A 13,068-nucleotide genomic window follows, 5' to 3' on the forward strand; every position below is an offset into this window, starting at 1 on the left:
ATTTACATATTATGATTGTCTCAAATTAGCATGCTATGCAGACACAAACTCACATTCCATGCGGGCCAATGGTCCGGGTGGTCTATTTGGGAGAGCATCAAAAATCTGTTATGACTGCTACGAAGAGTAAACAAACTCCTGAACAAAATCAACAATCAACACATTACAAGTAGCATGTGCTATCCAGTACCTTTACATGAACCTATGGTGATCATGTACTCATTTGGAGCAAACTCTTTTTGAAATGCCTCCATCTGTCTTAGTTTTTCGTGACTTCAACTTGCATCAACAGACTAAGCCGTAACCTAAACATGTAGGTACAAACCCCAATATAACATATTCATGCAAAGCCAAAGAAAAACAGCCATGAAATACCGATTAAAGTCCTTGGGATAATTCTCTATGATGCTCACAATCAGAGTATACCTGGTCTATGAGCTAGAAGGGGTGGGGTGGGTTAACGCCCCCAAAGAGCAGTTTAATTAGCAGCTTTGTAGCTGTCAGGAATGATTTCCAAACTATTCCATCTACATGTACATGTCCATATACATGTAGACAAGGTAACATTGTGTTGTTGAGTGGGGAACCATGAACATTCGGTGTAATATACATGTACCTGTAGGTCAAAACCTTGGGTGATATTTCACTGAGAAGTTCTGTAGATTCATAAGATCAGAGCTCTCTGATGGAATACATGTGCAGTATGTGCCGAGCCAAGTCGAACACCAAGACTACATGTTGACAAACTGACAAGACTTCTTGCAATGTTCTCCAAGATAAAAAATGCCTGCCAAGGAAAGCTGGATTATGACCTTGTTGAGATTGTCCATGTACGCAACACAGCAGTTACATGTACATGTATAAATCCAGTGTTACAACTTACATGCACAGACATGGTTCTTAAGCGAATTTCTTTCAATCATTTTATAGTTTATTTGTACAGTAGTACTGCTTATGTGATACGTAGTAACCAAACACATCTCACGATCAGCAGCAGCTCTGATATTATGAATATTTGTGATTTAAGAATTTCTCTTGTGTCTTGGGGTTGGTTTTCAAAATTGAGACTCAAAGTCAGTAAAAAATATAGTGATCAATCCTTCCAATAGTGAGACATTTATTATCTGCATAAGAGGACTAATGCTACTGTTAAACTTTGGTATTTATTTCTTTCTTAGCAATGCATTTTCTGAAATAATTAAATACAGCTTGTAACTCTATACACGTACATGTATGTTAGGCATTTTTCGAGTACATGTACATATTTTGAAGCATAGACTTATTCCAATTTTTTACCAGAGAATAACATAAAACCCACATGTAACATGACATAAAGGCCAATCATCTGTCCATCTGTTTGGAATTATTTTTCCAACATATAATGTACACTGTCTAACTAATTGCCTGTATGTATACAGTGTACTTACATGTAAGTACCATCTGTCTGGATCTTATCAATTGAATATTTTCCCCAGAATTTTTCTATTCTCAACTAGAGAGTAGTGTTTGATAGCAGATTTTTTTCCCAATTTTCAAATCTTGAAACAGTTTGAACACATGTACATGTATGTACAAATACATGTACACGTACATTGACGTATCTTGTAGGTAATATGCCATTTTCAATGAACCTCCAGAAATCATTTCTGGGCAAAATACAGCACATTCTCCATCACTAAATTTTCCAAAGGAATGTGCACAAGAGGATAGTACTGAGACCATTTTTTAAGCCCAACTAGATTTTCTTCACATTTCTCTGAAGTTTATTTCTGCAAAAATAGGCCTATTTACCTGACAAATTTCTCACAAACTCCAAGATCCCACTGACTTACAAGAAAACAGCAACACAATTTCAATTTTGGGTACATGATATATCATTGCCCGTTTACCCACTGCATTGACTGTCTCAACTATGCATGCTAAGGATTAATAGTTTGCACAATGACAATGCATACGATGTCACTAGACAGGACAAGCTTAGCTGCATTGAACTGCTCAAGGCATTGCATGTGTATAATCTAAATTCAAGGACAAACAACTTATTTGTTCAAGTGCAATGAGGTATGAAACTGCAGTGAGTCTACGCAATATCCATCTGTGGATGAAACGATAACTTACCGCGCGTGTACATGTAGGCCTACTACTATGTACTAACATGGAGGAATCAAACATACTACTAGTGACTACTTGTACTTTGTAGTACATGTCATCATGGTCAATGTGTGGTGAATGCTGTTTTGTCATGTAATATTTCTTCCACTTTATCTGAGGGGATAGTCTAGGGTTCTCTGTAATTACGAAACTTGACGCGTTTATAAATTCCAAATAGTAGAAACTACCGGTAAATGTTTCACACAAATTAAAACTTGGGTGTGTAATGGAGACAGCAGGCAGTGTGAAAACAACGCTAAACCGCATCCAGTGGCATCGTCACTGAAGAGCCAGGACCAGGTCACATTCTGAAGCCTCTCGTGGGGACCTTATCGAACACATCAGGGAACTTCAGAACTCAGAGCAGCAAATTGAAATGCCTAGTTTTGTAACGTACTCACCGATCTCGTCTCCATGGCCCATTTGGGCCAGGACATGCAGAAGTTCCGGCGACAAAATTCTCGGAATTCCCTTCAGAACCACCATCTTTTCGCAGGTAACTGTTGCTCACAAATCTACGATGCAGCTGGTTCCCGCTACAACAAAGATGAATTCAAATGTACGGAGCAAATGCAGCAGAGTACCATTGTCAAAACAAATAGACTGCACTGGGTAAGGTCACAAGGTGAAGGTTGCCTAATTGGACTGGGCATGCGCACTTTGCAAGGAAACTGAGGAGAGGGAATATTCGCGGTTGTTCGGAACCCTGAGATTTCAAGAAAAGAAAAAAACATAGATAGTTATGAGAGGAAGGATTCGTTAAAATCAAATATCAAACAACATGTTCAAACTATGGACCAAACCTCTTATAGTTCAAGCATGAAGGAAAGTATAGGCCTTCCTCCATGCCAACATTTTGCAATTTTTTTTCTTTTGTAACTTTCGGCATTTATCCTTTATCTGCCATTTATATATACATGTATTTATATATATATGTATGTATAAATATTTTCATCTCCACTTCCAATCGCTGGCCAGTACAAATCATTTAGAGGGCAGTTTACCGTTACCATAACGACGGAAGTTGTAAGAGTGGGCGTTACAACATTAAACCAGCAGACAGTACATACCGACTCAGATCCTGCTTGTAATTATCAGCAAGTCAAGACCCAAAATAGAATGCCAGTGGAAGTCTGTCAAATACAACAATTAGGAAAAGGTTTTGACACCATCCACCCAATAGGATTTTTCCTTCGAAAGAATTTCCGTCCCAGCCAGACCCCAGAAAGCAGACAAACGGGATATTGTATTCACGCTGGGCCCTTAATTTACAGACGGACAGCGACTCTGTAAAAGGAAAGCTATTTCCCGCTGTATTTTGGTGGAATACAGTACATAGGCCTACTCACCGTCCAGACAGACGCTACTTTTGCAGGTTTTATTTCTTTTTCTAGGGGTTGCTGCCCTTTAAGATATTCTACTCCAAGACAATAACCACCTGCTTTCTTTAGACAAAGGAACCTGAAATTCCTCTTATTTGAGGCTGACCAGATTGTTAGTCGGTAAATATATCCCACCTTTGTTCACCTGTAGCATTCGGAGAGTGAAATGTACATGGGTTATTTTGGACTTTGGAGTCAAAATGTCGATTTCAAAGAAAGATGAAGACAAAAATCAGTCGCAGGCTATGTTGGGTACATCGTGTCGTATCATCGTAAGCGTGTTGAAAATGGACCAGCATTCTAACCTTGTTAACTTTCCTAATTATACTTGACTATGTTGGCCGAAATCATGGAGGCCTGCTCACACGTTTCCACCAAATTGACTTTTCACAGGACCCTGATCCGTTTCTGAGCCAAGCATGTACCAAACAAAGGGAACATCCGGGACCATCATTTCTGGACCGTAGAGTATCGGAAATCAGCCATTATAGCTAAACCGGACATCAGCATTCGTGGGAAATGGTGAGAGAAACACCAGTATAATATACCTTAATCTGCCCACATACAAGTAAGTGCTTATACACTAAACATCTACTTTGGTTTCAGTTCTAAGGGATGCCGGGTAATTTGACCGTCGTTTTCAAGTCCTATGGTGGAAACGGTAATTACCTTACCACAGTTGTAATCACGTCACTTTACTCATCCAGGCAGTGGGCGACCTCCCCTACAGAAACTTTACCACCCCCAACCCTCACTAAAATGGAACGCTGAAAATAATTCCTGTAATTAAGATAACATGCATCTTTACAGTGTTAAAATTATGGATACGTAAGCTGAGTGCCCCCGCCCTATTTTGCGAAATCCAACAGAACTTACCAAAATAACTGTGTCGGTTTTGCATCCTAGTGATAAATTAGTGGAAAGATGGTTACTTTAAAATTCTTGGTAACTTTGCAGACCGTTTAACAGTTGTAATTTTGTTACCTTTAAGTAAAAGAGGAAAATCACGGTAACCCTCGTGGTGACTAACCTAGTGTGGAAGTCTGAAGCTATATAGCTTTAAGACAGCCAAGTAGTTTAGAAAAGTACTACCCGGTTCACAGTACATGTAGTACCACCGATGGTCCCATTGATAATTTTCGTTTATTTTCAGCATTTTTGTGATGCAATTAAGAAGGTGTTGGTCAAGAACTTTGTGTGCTTTACTGCAGGTGGTAGCCATTTGCGCAAAATAGGCAAACCAGTCAAGCGAACCAAAGCATTATCGGGTCTCTAGTCATAAAAACGGGATCTCTATGCGACACTTCAGCAAGCAACCGTTATGTTACTGCTGAAACATAAATATTATTGCTAAAACACTGCAATTAGTTAAACTCGTTGCTTGAGGTTTAGTCAACGTTATCACCCGACAATTCTTGGGGCCGTTAGTTGATGCATTTTCAGGTAAAGTAAGCAACGCCATTTGGGAACAGAGCACGCGCGTTGACGGGGCAGACCTCGTACGTGCGAGTATATATGCTTATTTCATTATTGGTATGAGCTATTGGAACACCAAGCTGTCTCGTTTGTTGATGTAAAAAAATTTTCAAGAATAAGGTAATAATAAATGAACAATTTCCAAGCATCATTGACCACTGAATTTGCAGTGTAACACTGAGCTATTGAGGCAGTTATTCCGTTTGCACAAAGCGGAGTACGATGACTCATACCTATTTCGGGACAGCCCGAACTCTCTCCGTGCTCCGCATGGTTCGAGAAGAGAACAGGAAGAGCAGCGACAGATAAAGGTATAAATATGGGCGGTTGGGACGAACCTGACTTAAAAAGCTTATTCCCAAACGTGGCTCTCCCATCAAAGCGCCGCCTGTCAACAGCTTAATTAGAAAACACGTTATTCGCTTGATATTCAGACAATCTACAATCTTGGTATCCATTTTGACCAACCAGACAGCGGCTCTAATACTTCAGGCAGAAGTTACCTATCAGCAATCCAGTGCCTTGATAGCTTTCTACTCCGTGTCCTCTACCGTGGTACCAAGTTCGACTGCGGGATGGCAGAAACGTATTTCGGTAAGTTTGCCCTATTCCCACTGAGCCGTTGCATAGTGACACCTGGCCATTAGGTATTCAAGGATCTTACTATTTTCTCACGCAAAACGACTTGGCCGAACTATACGAGATGCGGAAAAGGGCACGCCCTCTTCCCCTTCTTCCCCAGTCAAATATTGACTATATTGGTTTCTATGTGGGGACTTTCTGGAAGAAAATATTCATGCCCTACAGTCGAGATTTCAGAGATAAATACACATAGCCGCATGCTAAAACCACTCTTTACTTCAAACAGGTATGATAAGTGCAGTCTTACTGCTGTGTGCTGGTGTCGTTTTATGTGCACCCGTTAGCAACTGCGGCGCTACCAATATTTCCGTAACTTGTGGACCTTCACAGCCCGCAGTCACCACCTACAGCATGCTTTCTGAGCTGACGAAGAACTTCAGGGACAAGTGTACAGATTTTTTCCAGATATATGTAAGCGTTCTCTATGTTTCTGATCATGGTTGCTCCGCCCAAAATATAGATACCATTGTTTTGGCATAATTGTCTGGCTCCATTAAGCATAAAATAAATGCATTTTTGTTGTCCAGATGCCGCATTTTATCGAACAGTCGCTGTGCATATACAATGATCCTTGATTTCGAAAGAGCAGAAGCTGTTACACGTGGAAACTTTACGGAAGTTGGTGCGCTTTCCTGATACCAGGATTTGTATGATAGTGGGATTTCTATGTAGGGACTTGCATTTCATTTTACAGTGTGGTGAGTGGTTGCCCGACATCCTAATATTGGCAAGGGTGGTTCGTAGGTTGTAGCCAGACGAATTCTGCATTGATTTTTCTACCTTTTGGAGAGAATGCAGACCAACTGTGACGGATAGCTATGCATTGCGAACCCCAAGTATTTCAGATTTACAGGATCGTGGACTTTCCCTCTTTTTGGAACAATTACAGAAGGAGAGGACAGGATCTCTTGCCTTGAGTGACCATCAAAACGATCTGCCTAAAATCTGGTGTAGGCCGGATATTGGAGCAACAGGTGACTTGATGGCCACACATTACAATGTCCTGAAAGCTTTCAAGAGGCCCCTGGAGGTTGTCATCAACGACGAAAACCAATACCCTGGCACTCAATTTATCAATTTCGGTGGTTTGGAGGAATCGCTGAGAATTGTTTCGCAAGCTTTCCAAGATATGGTGAGTACAAGCATGCTCCCGTGTTGTCTCCGTGGTTTTCTCCCTTTTTTAATGTAGAGATCGATTACAAAGCCATGTTTGTGTGAAATTAATTTCTTTCTGTTGGCGAGATTCAAAATTTCTGGTTTGGGCTTTTAATCTTGATAGTCTATTTCCCCCCTTATTTTTAGATATGCTACACTGAACTCCAAGGTCAAAGTTGGGTAGACGAGTCCACGGATGTCCCATGGCCCGCAGCTCAGAGTTATAACGAAGAAACCATAATTAGGGACTACACTGTGCTCTACTTCTTGAGACAGTACTCGGGTTGGCTTTACTTCTCCACCGTGCCAATCAACTCATAAATGGAAGAGACCATTTACCGAGATTCTACACCAACGCAACCTGCTCACGTAGTCTTGGAGAACTTCCGTTCGTGCAATATGCCACTGTCTTACGTCCAGAAGTCTTGGCTATACGGCTTTCAGTACTGAAGTGTCCAGTGGCGGCATCCACAGTCACAACTTTTGGACGCAGCAAAAGTTACGACATGGCTGGCTGACGATTGATTTTTACAGAAAGTGTCGAAAAGCAATATGGTACCGTCCAAACATTAAATAAGCATATGCAGTTCGGGGATATTGCTATGTTGTTGCTATTAAGTTGCTTTGGTCAAAATTTTGGAGAAAAAATGGGAAAATTAAAAATCTTGGAAAATCGGTTTGTTATGTTTCTATCATGATCTACGTGGAAGTGGTTTATCATTTGCAACTTGGTCAAGTGTATCCCAATATAGGCTGTACAAAATTATTATGACAAAACAAAAATCAAGTAGATACACGCTTACGTGGAGTATCGAGACTGCGTAGATGTAAAATTCCCTGCGAATTTATCCTTACTAAACTTGAATTTTTTTGCTAAACTTGTTAGCCCACCTTGAACAGACGTGACGGGGTCATGAAGCACGTCCCACGTGTTTGTCAGGGGCAGTCCCTGCGACCTGACGACATGTCAATGTTTCTTCCGGTACGGTGTCAATTTCCGCCATCTTAACCACTTTTTAATGACCACAAATTTGTGGATGGAATTTCACAGTTTACTCGGAAAGTATAACCAGCACAGAAGCCCGTCCAGCTGAAATTACAACAGGCTTTGTTGTTCATTATTTGTGGGAGGGTTTAATTAAAGAGAAAACAAGTGTGCAGTGCAAAAGATCCAGAGTAGAGTTACAAGTTAATACCGATACTTATCCCACGATAGACTCGTTTTCTATTTTTGAGAACTTTTTTTTGGGGGGGGGGAGGATTTGTACTTATCAGTGCTAATGGCTTATTTTTAGGATTGATTGTGTCTAGGAATATTTTGTACTTTATTGAGCCATGGCAGTACTATATTTTTCACACGTTTTGTGTATATAAAATCAACATGCCGATTGTGTCAGTGCGTGGCGAAATACTTAATAATTTATTATGACGAAAGCTTTGTATATTTTCTTTACTGATGAGCTATATATTTATGATATTTTGAACAAACTCTGCTTGTCTCTCATGATGTTAATATTTATTTTTATGAAAAACAAAGACGAAAGTGTCGGTTGTGACTTTATCACCTTATATTTTGGCTCCAGGGATATCAGTTAATGTTGTGCTACCACACAAAAACGCAAATACTTAACAAGTACGCTGAAAATTAAAAAGGTGTGAATTCAGAAATGACAATCAAAATGATTTTGAGTTGCAATAGTGGGTCACTCCAGTCTAGAAGCACTTATTCTAAATCACTTAAATGAATTTGATAAAGTTGACAGTATTTAAGATTTGGCAAATTTATTTACTTTTTTACAGAATTATGTAGTATATCAATTTATAATTAATTATGATCAATTTATCGGAAGTAAATCGCTTCATTGAATTTCCAGTATTAACGTTGTGATAAGTATGTAATATTTTTATGATGATGAATTGCAATAATGAGAAACTGCTGATGACATGCATGTGAAGAAGACATGATTCCATCCATAACGCAAAATTAATATAGATTTGTTTATCGCTTAACCAGATTTTTACATTTATTGTGAAATAAATTATTGCTTGCGCTGTCATTGTAAGTGAAATAAACAGGACTACGTTTCTGCAAATATTTGTTTTAGTTAATTTATAGGTCAATACAATTCGGTTAGATACCACCATCTATTTGGAGAAAAAGGAAACGGATTTTGCGTGGGAAGAAAGAAGGATGGGACGCGGGCGGATCCAGGAGAAATTATGATGTTACCCTGGTTCCTGTAACTTTTTTTTAATTCTTATGGGTATACTCATAGAGGGAGACTGGGAGGGGGAGAGGAGTTAAGAACAGGTGTGCCAGGATCTGACCCGAAGCCTGGGATCGTATTCCCTCGTCAGCATGACGGTGGGGACGAGCTTAATGTCCATGCAGCATTTCTGCATGGAAATACTGGAGGGAATATCAAATCCAATGGAACAAAACAACCGCCGGTACACATTATCATCGTTTTGTGTGACATCGAAATTATTGCTATCTTCGTTAAAGCCCCTCCGTCGTCAACATTGGTTTGAAGGGGAACGCTCGTGAATTGCAGAGTGAAACGAGTCAGGGCTCACTGTAAAATACCGGCCAATCCGTGAACGGTTGGAAGTAACTTACAGTATAAGTCCATTCAAACTACGATAAGATCCATCGAAGACTTATAAGTTATAGGAATAACAAAATGACACGAGCGATGCTTCCAACAGGCTAATACATATATTCTAGCGAAAAAGGCATAGCGAGCTAATTGTGACATAAGCAAAAGAACAAGAGTGAAATGACCCGGCAGTTATAGGTAAACATGAATGTTGGCTCTACTCCTGTTCGTGTTATATGGCAATGTTAACATGAGTTCATAGTAGATATCATTTCAAGTGTGGTTTTACCGCCACTATACTATTTTGAGTCGTAGCCACACTGTTTTCCCCCAAAGTGGTAGTACCGGCCAGGATTGCAGTCGTTGCCACTACAAAGTTCAACAACTTTGCGCTGATTAACAAACATTAACAAATCAACAACTGAACTATTTCCTCAATCGGCCGGTAGCACGCCACGCGATTTGATAGTTTGACACAACTTGACCCCGGAACACTCGACAACCACGGCACGTGCTTGCACTGTGCATGTGAAGCAATACTAATCTGTGCACGAGGAGACGTTAGCGAATGTGTTCATGCGGCAGCTCGTGCCGTGTTATCAATGACATCAACCTTCACCACATCCGATGACTTCCCAATACCCGTGCGCATGCCACAGACAGACGGCGCGACAGTACGGGAAACTACGGTCCCGGTCACCGACGTGACGAACGGAAGCCAACAGTGCACAGAGAAAAAAAAGCCGTTCGCGTTCCGGCCGACGTCGCCACATTACTGTAACCAAGTGAGGGCGGACGATGACTCATCAGCTACTTCGAAGTTCGTCGAGCCCGACGCCCTCTTCGGGGGGAATGGCATATGTATAAAAAGGCTGTAACAAGTGTAGCAGCTTCAGAAGTCGATCTCGAACCCAGCTTGTCAAAACCGCGTTGCAATTCCATCTTCATCACCAGCCAGTCCCGTTTTGCGAGACAGTCACTCGACTAGAACACAACCGATTCACGATAACAAGGAGGCTACCACCTCGGGAAAGTTACTCAGAGTGGAAACTAACAAATTCAGCAGCAGTGCTTGAATCTACCGCTTCATTAGCAATGGCCACGATCGTAACTTCTGGGCTATCAGAAACATTTTTCGGTGAGTGTTCCTCATGAGCACGTGTATTGTAGAAACTGTTTAAGATGCTTCATTCCATTGAAATGCTATGTGAAAAGAAACCTGTCACTTGTTTTTTTTTTTGAAAAAGTAATGATAGCAGTGCATGTCTGCAAACAAATTCCTTGTGTCAAATATGATGTATTTCAGGAAGGCAGGCGAGAGGGGTCACCCATTCGCCTTTCCTTCCTGAATATTATACGCTCCAAATATTCTCTGGAATGTAAACACGTGCCGAACAACAAAAGATCTTTTGCAGGTTATACCTGTAAAGCATGGGCGAAATTACTAAATAATAACAAAAAGAACAGTACCCTTACTTCTGTATGCTCGGCGCACCCTTAATGTGATCGTCTTTTAAAAATGAAAAAGTATTGTTGCGAGTTCTTAAATGTTCATCAGAATGTTTTTCATTGTTGAGGGTGCTTGTTAAGGCGCGATTTTCTTCACTTAAAACAGGTCTGTTAAGCGTCATGTCGTTGCTATGTGCCACCAGCGTCAAATCCTCACCAGTGAGTACCGTTGTTATCTCGACGTTCGACCCTACCACGAGTGTGGAAGCCAGCACCTTCCAGGTGCCATGTGAACCCGCGGGTACATCAACGTACACCTCTACCTCCAACGTCCAGACCACTTACGACATTCTCTCCATTTATACAAGCTGCTTGGTCAGAAAATCATCGTCAGTTTTCAAGCGATATGTAAGTAACGCTCCGCACTGCGCAGCATCCCACCCCGAGTCGAAGAAAAGCTTTCATTGTTGTGCCCGCCAAAGAAAAAATTGTGCACTTCTCAGTCAGGGGCGATGGCACACGGTGTGTATTACTTGAATTACCATGCACTTTTTCGATCAAAGGAATCAATCTCAACGAATTCGATCATAGATGATGTAATTTAAACCAATAGTTGTTGATTTCAAGGTCTATTCTAGCACAAAATAATCATACCCTGCGACCATTGTAATCAAAGGTCATTATGTGACAACACGTTTCTATCGTTGAGTTCAGATTTCTTTCACCGTGTCGGCGTATTCGAATAACTCGATGGAAATGAAATGTTTGATGGAGTTTATCCTCGTTGTAGTTTGTCTTAGTTAGCACTCGCTGTGAACAATAGAATTTATCACTATCAGTGGACGGTACCGTTGTAGGATATCCTGTCTTTGTGAATCGTTGGATTGTCAGTTCTCGTCACATGAATGAGCCTTTCTCTTTTGTGCTCGGGGTTGACCACGCATCCGAGTAGGACTATAACTGTCGACCGCCCTCTCCCAGGGTTGAAAGTTGACCCGTTAAAGCAGTTGAAAAACTGCCCGGTGAAAAACAAAAGAAAAGATTAACATCTACGTTGCGCAAATAAGAGTATATTTTGCAATCAGTTTCGGAGACCTTGGTCTCTATGTTTTGCCGTCATCAAAAACCTGTCTGTAACGAAGAGACCGTGTTCCTGCAGACCGACTTTTAATGAGCTTACTAATTTTTATTTGATCTCTCATCAACAGGAGGAAGAGAGGTTTGGGGAGCCGTTGTACCCGCTGATGGAAGTCTCACTACCCGATATTACCACCTTGAGTACACCGGGCTTATGTGGAGCTGACCGTTTAGCTACTCACTACTTCATCCTGGATGGCTTCAAGAAAGCGATGGTTGGTGTAATGAAAGATGAAGAGCAACACAACGGCAGTCGTAATTTCGGGGGCGAGTTTAAAAATATGAACCGCCTACTAGGCAAAGTGCTGCAGGGAACCCGCGAATTGGTGAGTTCAATTTTTTTTTTCATTTTTCTCAACTTGGATTCAGAGACAGGGGGAGAGAGGGGGGGGAGATAAACCGGCGAACTGTTTCCTAGTTCGGTTTTGAAGAGGAAACGCCGGCGTTCGAAAGTTCAAATCGGATGGCGTTTAAATACGACCATAAATCGGGCAGCACAGTTGGATTGGCACAAAACTCGATTAGGCTCATTATCCACCTGTTGCAACACAATCACCAGCCTTAATTCAGTAGCCCCAAATTTAGAATTCTCTTAAAATCTCCCACATGTTTTTCTACGACGGAGAACACGACAGACACACAAACGAGAGAAGTCACCAGGCAACAGAAATACAACAGGCGGATGTTATTGGCGGCCATTCATACATGCGGTTCCCATATAAGGAAGCTGCTTCTTAGCCTATTTCGTCCACCCACGATGTATTTTCATTCTCTCGCCGGGGGGACATTGCGGCTTGCAAGTTGCAAGGACAACCTAAAAACCGCTCTTGGTATTAAAAAAAGCCTCTCGGCGGTTGTCGAATTTACCGCATGAAGCGGGAGATGGAATAATGTGTCGCTGCGACTCCTACTCTGATAGAGAAACTACAGTGGTCAGACCGTACCGAGTCATGGCGGGGTGTGCACGGGTGAAAGGGAATTCGAGTTAGAGTACTATCACTTTACAACGAAATATATCCGGCTAGATGATTACCAAAATGGTTATTCCTTATTGATACACGGTCAGCGTGTACTAT

General features: G+C 41.2%; 4 protein-coding genes across 4 annotated transcripts in view; 3 read left to right on the forward strand and 1 right to left on the reverse strand.

The window, feature by feature from the left end:
• Positions 1-2,707, reverse strand: part of LOC110973786 (fucose mutarotase-like) — a 33,076-nt gene extending 30,369 nt beyond the window's left edge. Inside the window, exon 1 of the mRNA XM_022224878.2 lies at positions 2,553-2,707. Coding sequence (XP_022080570.2) covers positions 2,553-2,637 — 85 coding nt within the window. The 5' untranslated portion in view covers positions 2,638-2,707. The remainder of the gene's footprint in view (positions 1-2,552) is intronic.
• Positions 2,708-5,371: 2,664 nt separating this feature from the next.
• On the forward strand, positions 5,372-8,899 carry LOC147797029 (uncharacterized). Its single transcript, XM_087144985.1, has 4 exons — positions 5,372-5,603; positions 5,878-6,062; positions 6,541-6,783; positions 6,954-8,899. Exons 1-4 carry the CDS (start codon positions 5,585-5,587, stop codon positions 7,125-7,127), a joined length of 621 nt encoding a protein of 206 aa, XP_087001111.1. The 5' UTR covers positions 5,372-5,584; the 3' UTR covers positions 7,128-8,899.
• Positions 8,900-9,954: 1,055 nt separating this feature from the next.
• On the forward strand, positions 9,955-12,390 carry LOC147797030 (uncharacterized). The gene is made up of 3 exons (XM_087145134.1): positions 9,955-10,544; positions 11,022-11,263; positions 12,064-12,390. Exons 1-3 carry the CDS (start codon positions 10,502-10,504, stop codon positions 12,388-12,390), a joined length of 612 nt encoding a protein of 203 aa, XP_087001260.1. The 5' UTR covers positions 9,955-10,501.
• Positions 12,391-12,882: 492 nt separating this feature from the next.
• The window catches only part of LOC147797031 (putative E3 ubiquitin-protein ligase HECTD2), a 13,224-nt gene continuing 13,038 nt past the window's right edge, over positions 12,883-13,068 (forward strand). Inside the window, exon 1 of the mRNA XM_087145135.1 lies at positions 12,883-12,924. Within this exon, the coding sequence (XP_087001261.1) occupies positions 12,883-12,924 (42 nt within the window). The remainder of the gene's footprint in view (positions 12,925-13,068) is intronic.

The sequence above is a fragment of the Acanthaster planci genome, linkage group LG13, assembly GCF_054643075.1.
Source record: "Acanthaster planci isolate LZ-2023a linkage group LG13, COTS_SCS, whole genome shotgun sequence".
In the NCBI taxonomy this organism is placed as follows: domain Eukaryota; kingdom Metazoa; phylum Echinodermata; class Asteroidea; order Valvatida; family Acanthasteridae; genus Acanthaster; species Acanthaster planci.

Coding starts and splice junctions, on each gene's coding strand:
- LOC147797029 (XM_087144985.1), top strand. Junction 6,063..6,540: donor CAGATTTTTTCCAGATATAT/GTAAGCGTTCTC, acceptor GAACAATTACAG/AAGGAGAGGACAGGATCTCT. Junction 6,784..6,953: donor CGCAAGCTTTCCAAGATATG/GTGAGTACAAGC, acceptor CCTTATTTTTAG/ATATGCTACACTGAACTCCA.
- LOC147797030 (XM_087145134.1), top strand. CDS start 10,502: ATGGCCACGATCGTAACTTCTGGGCTATCAGAAACATTTTTCG. Junction 10,545..11,021: donor GCTATCAGAAACATTTTTCG/GTGAGTGTTCCT, acceptor CACTTAAAACAG/GTCTGTTAAGCGTCATGTCG. Junction 11,264..12,063: donor CGTCAGTTTTCAAGCGATAT/GTAAGTAACGCT, acceptor TCTCATCAACAG/GAGGAAGAGAGGTTTGGGGA.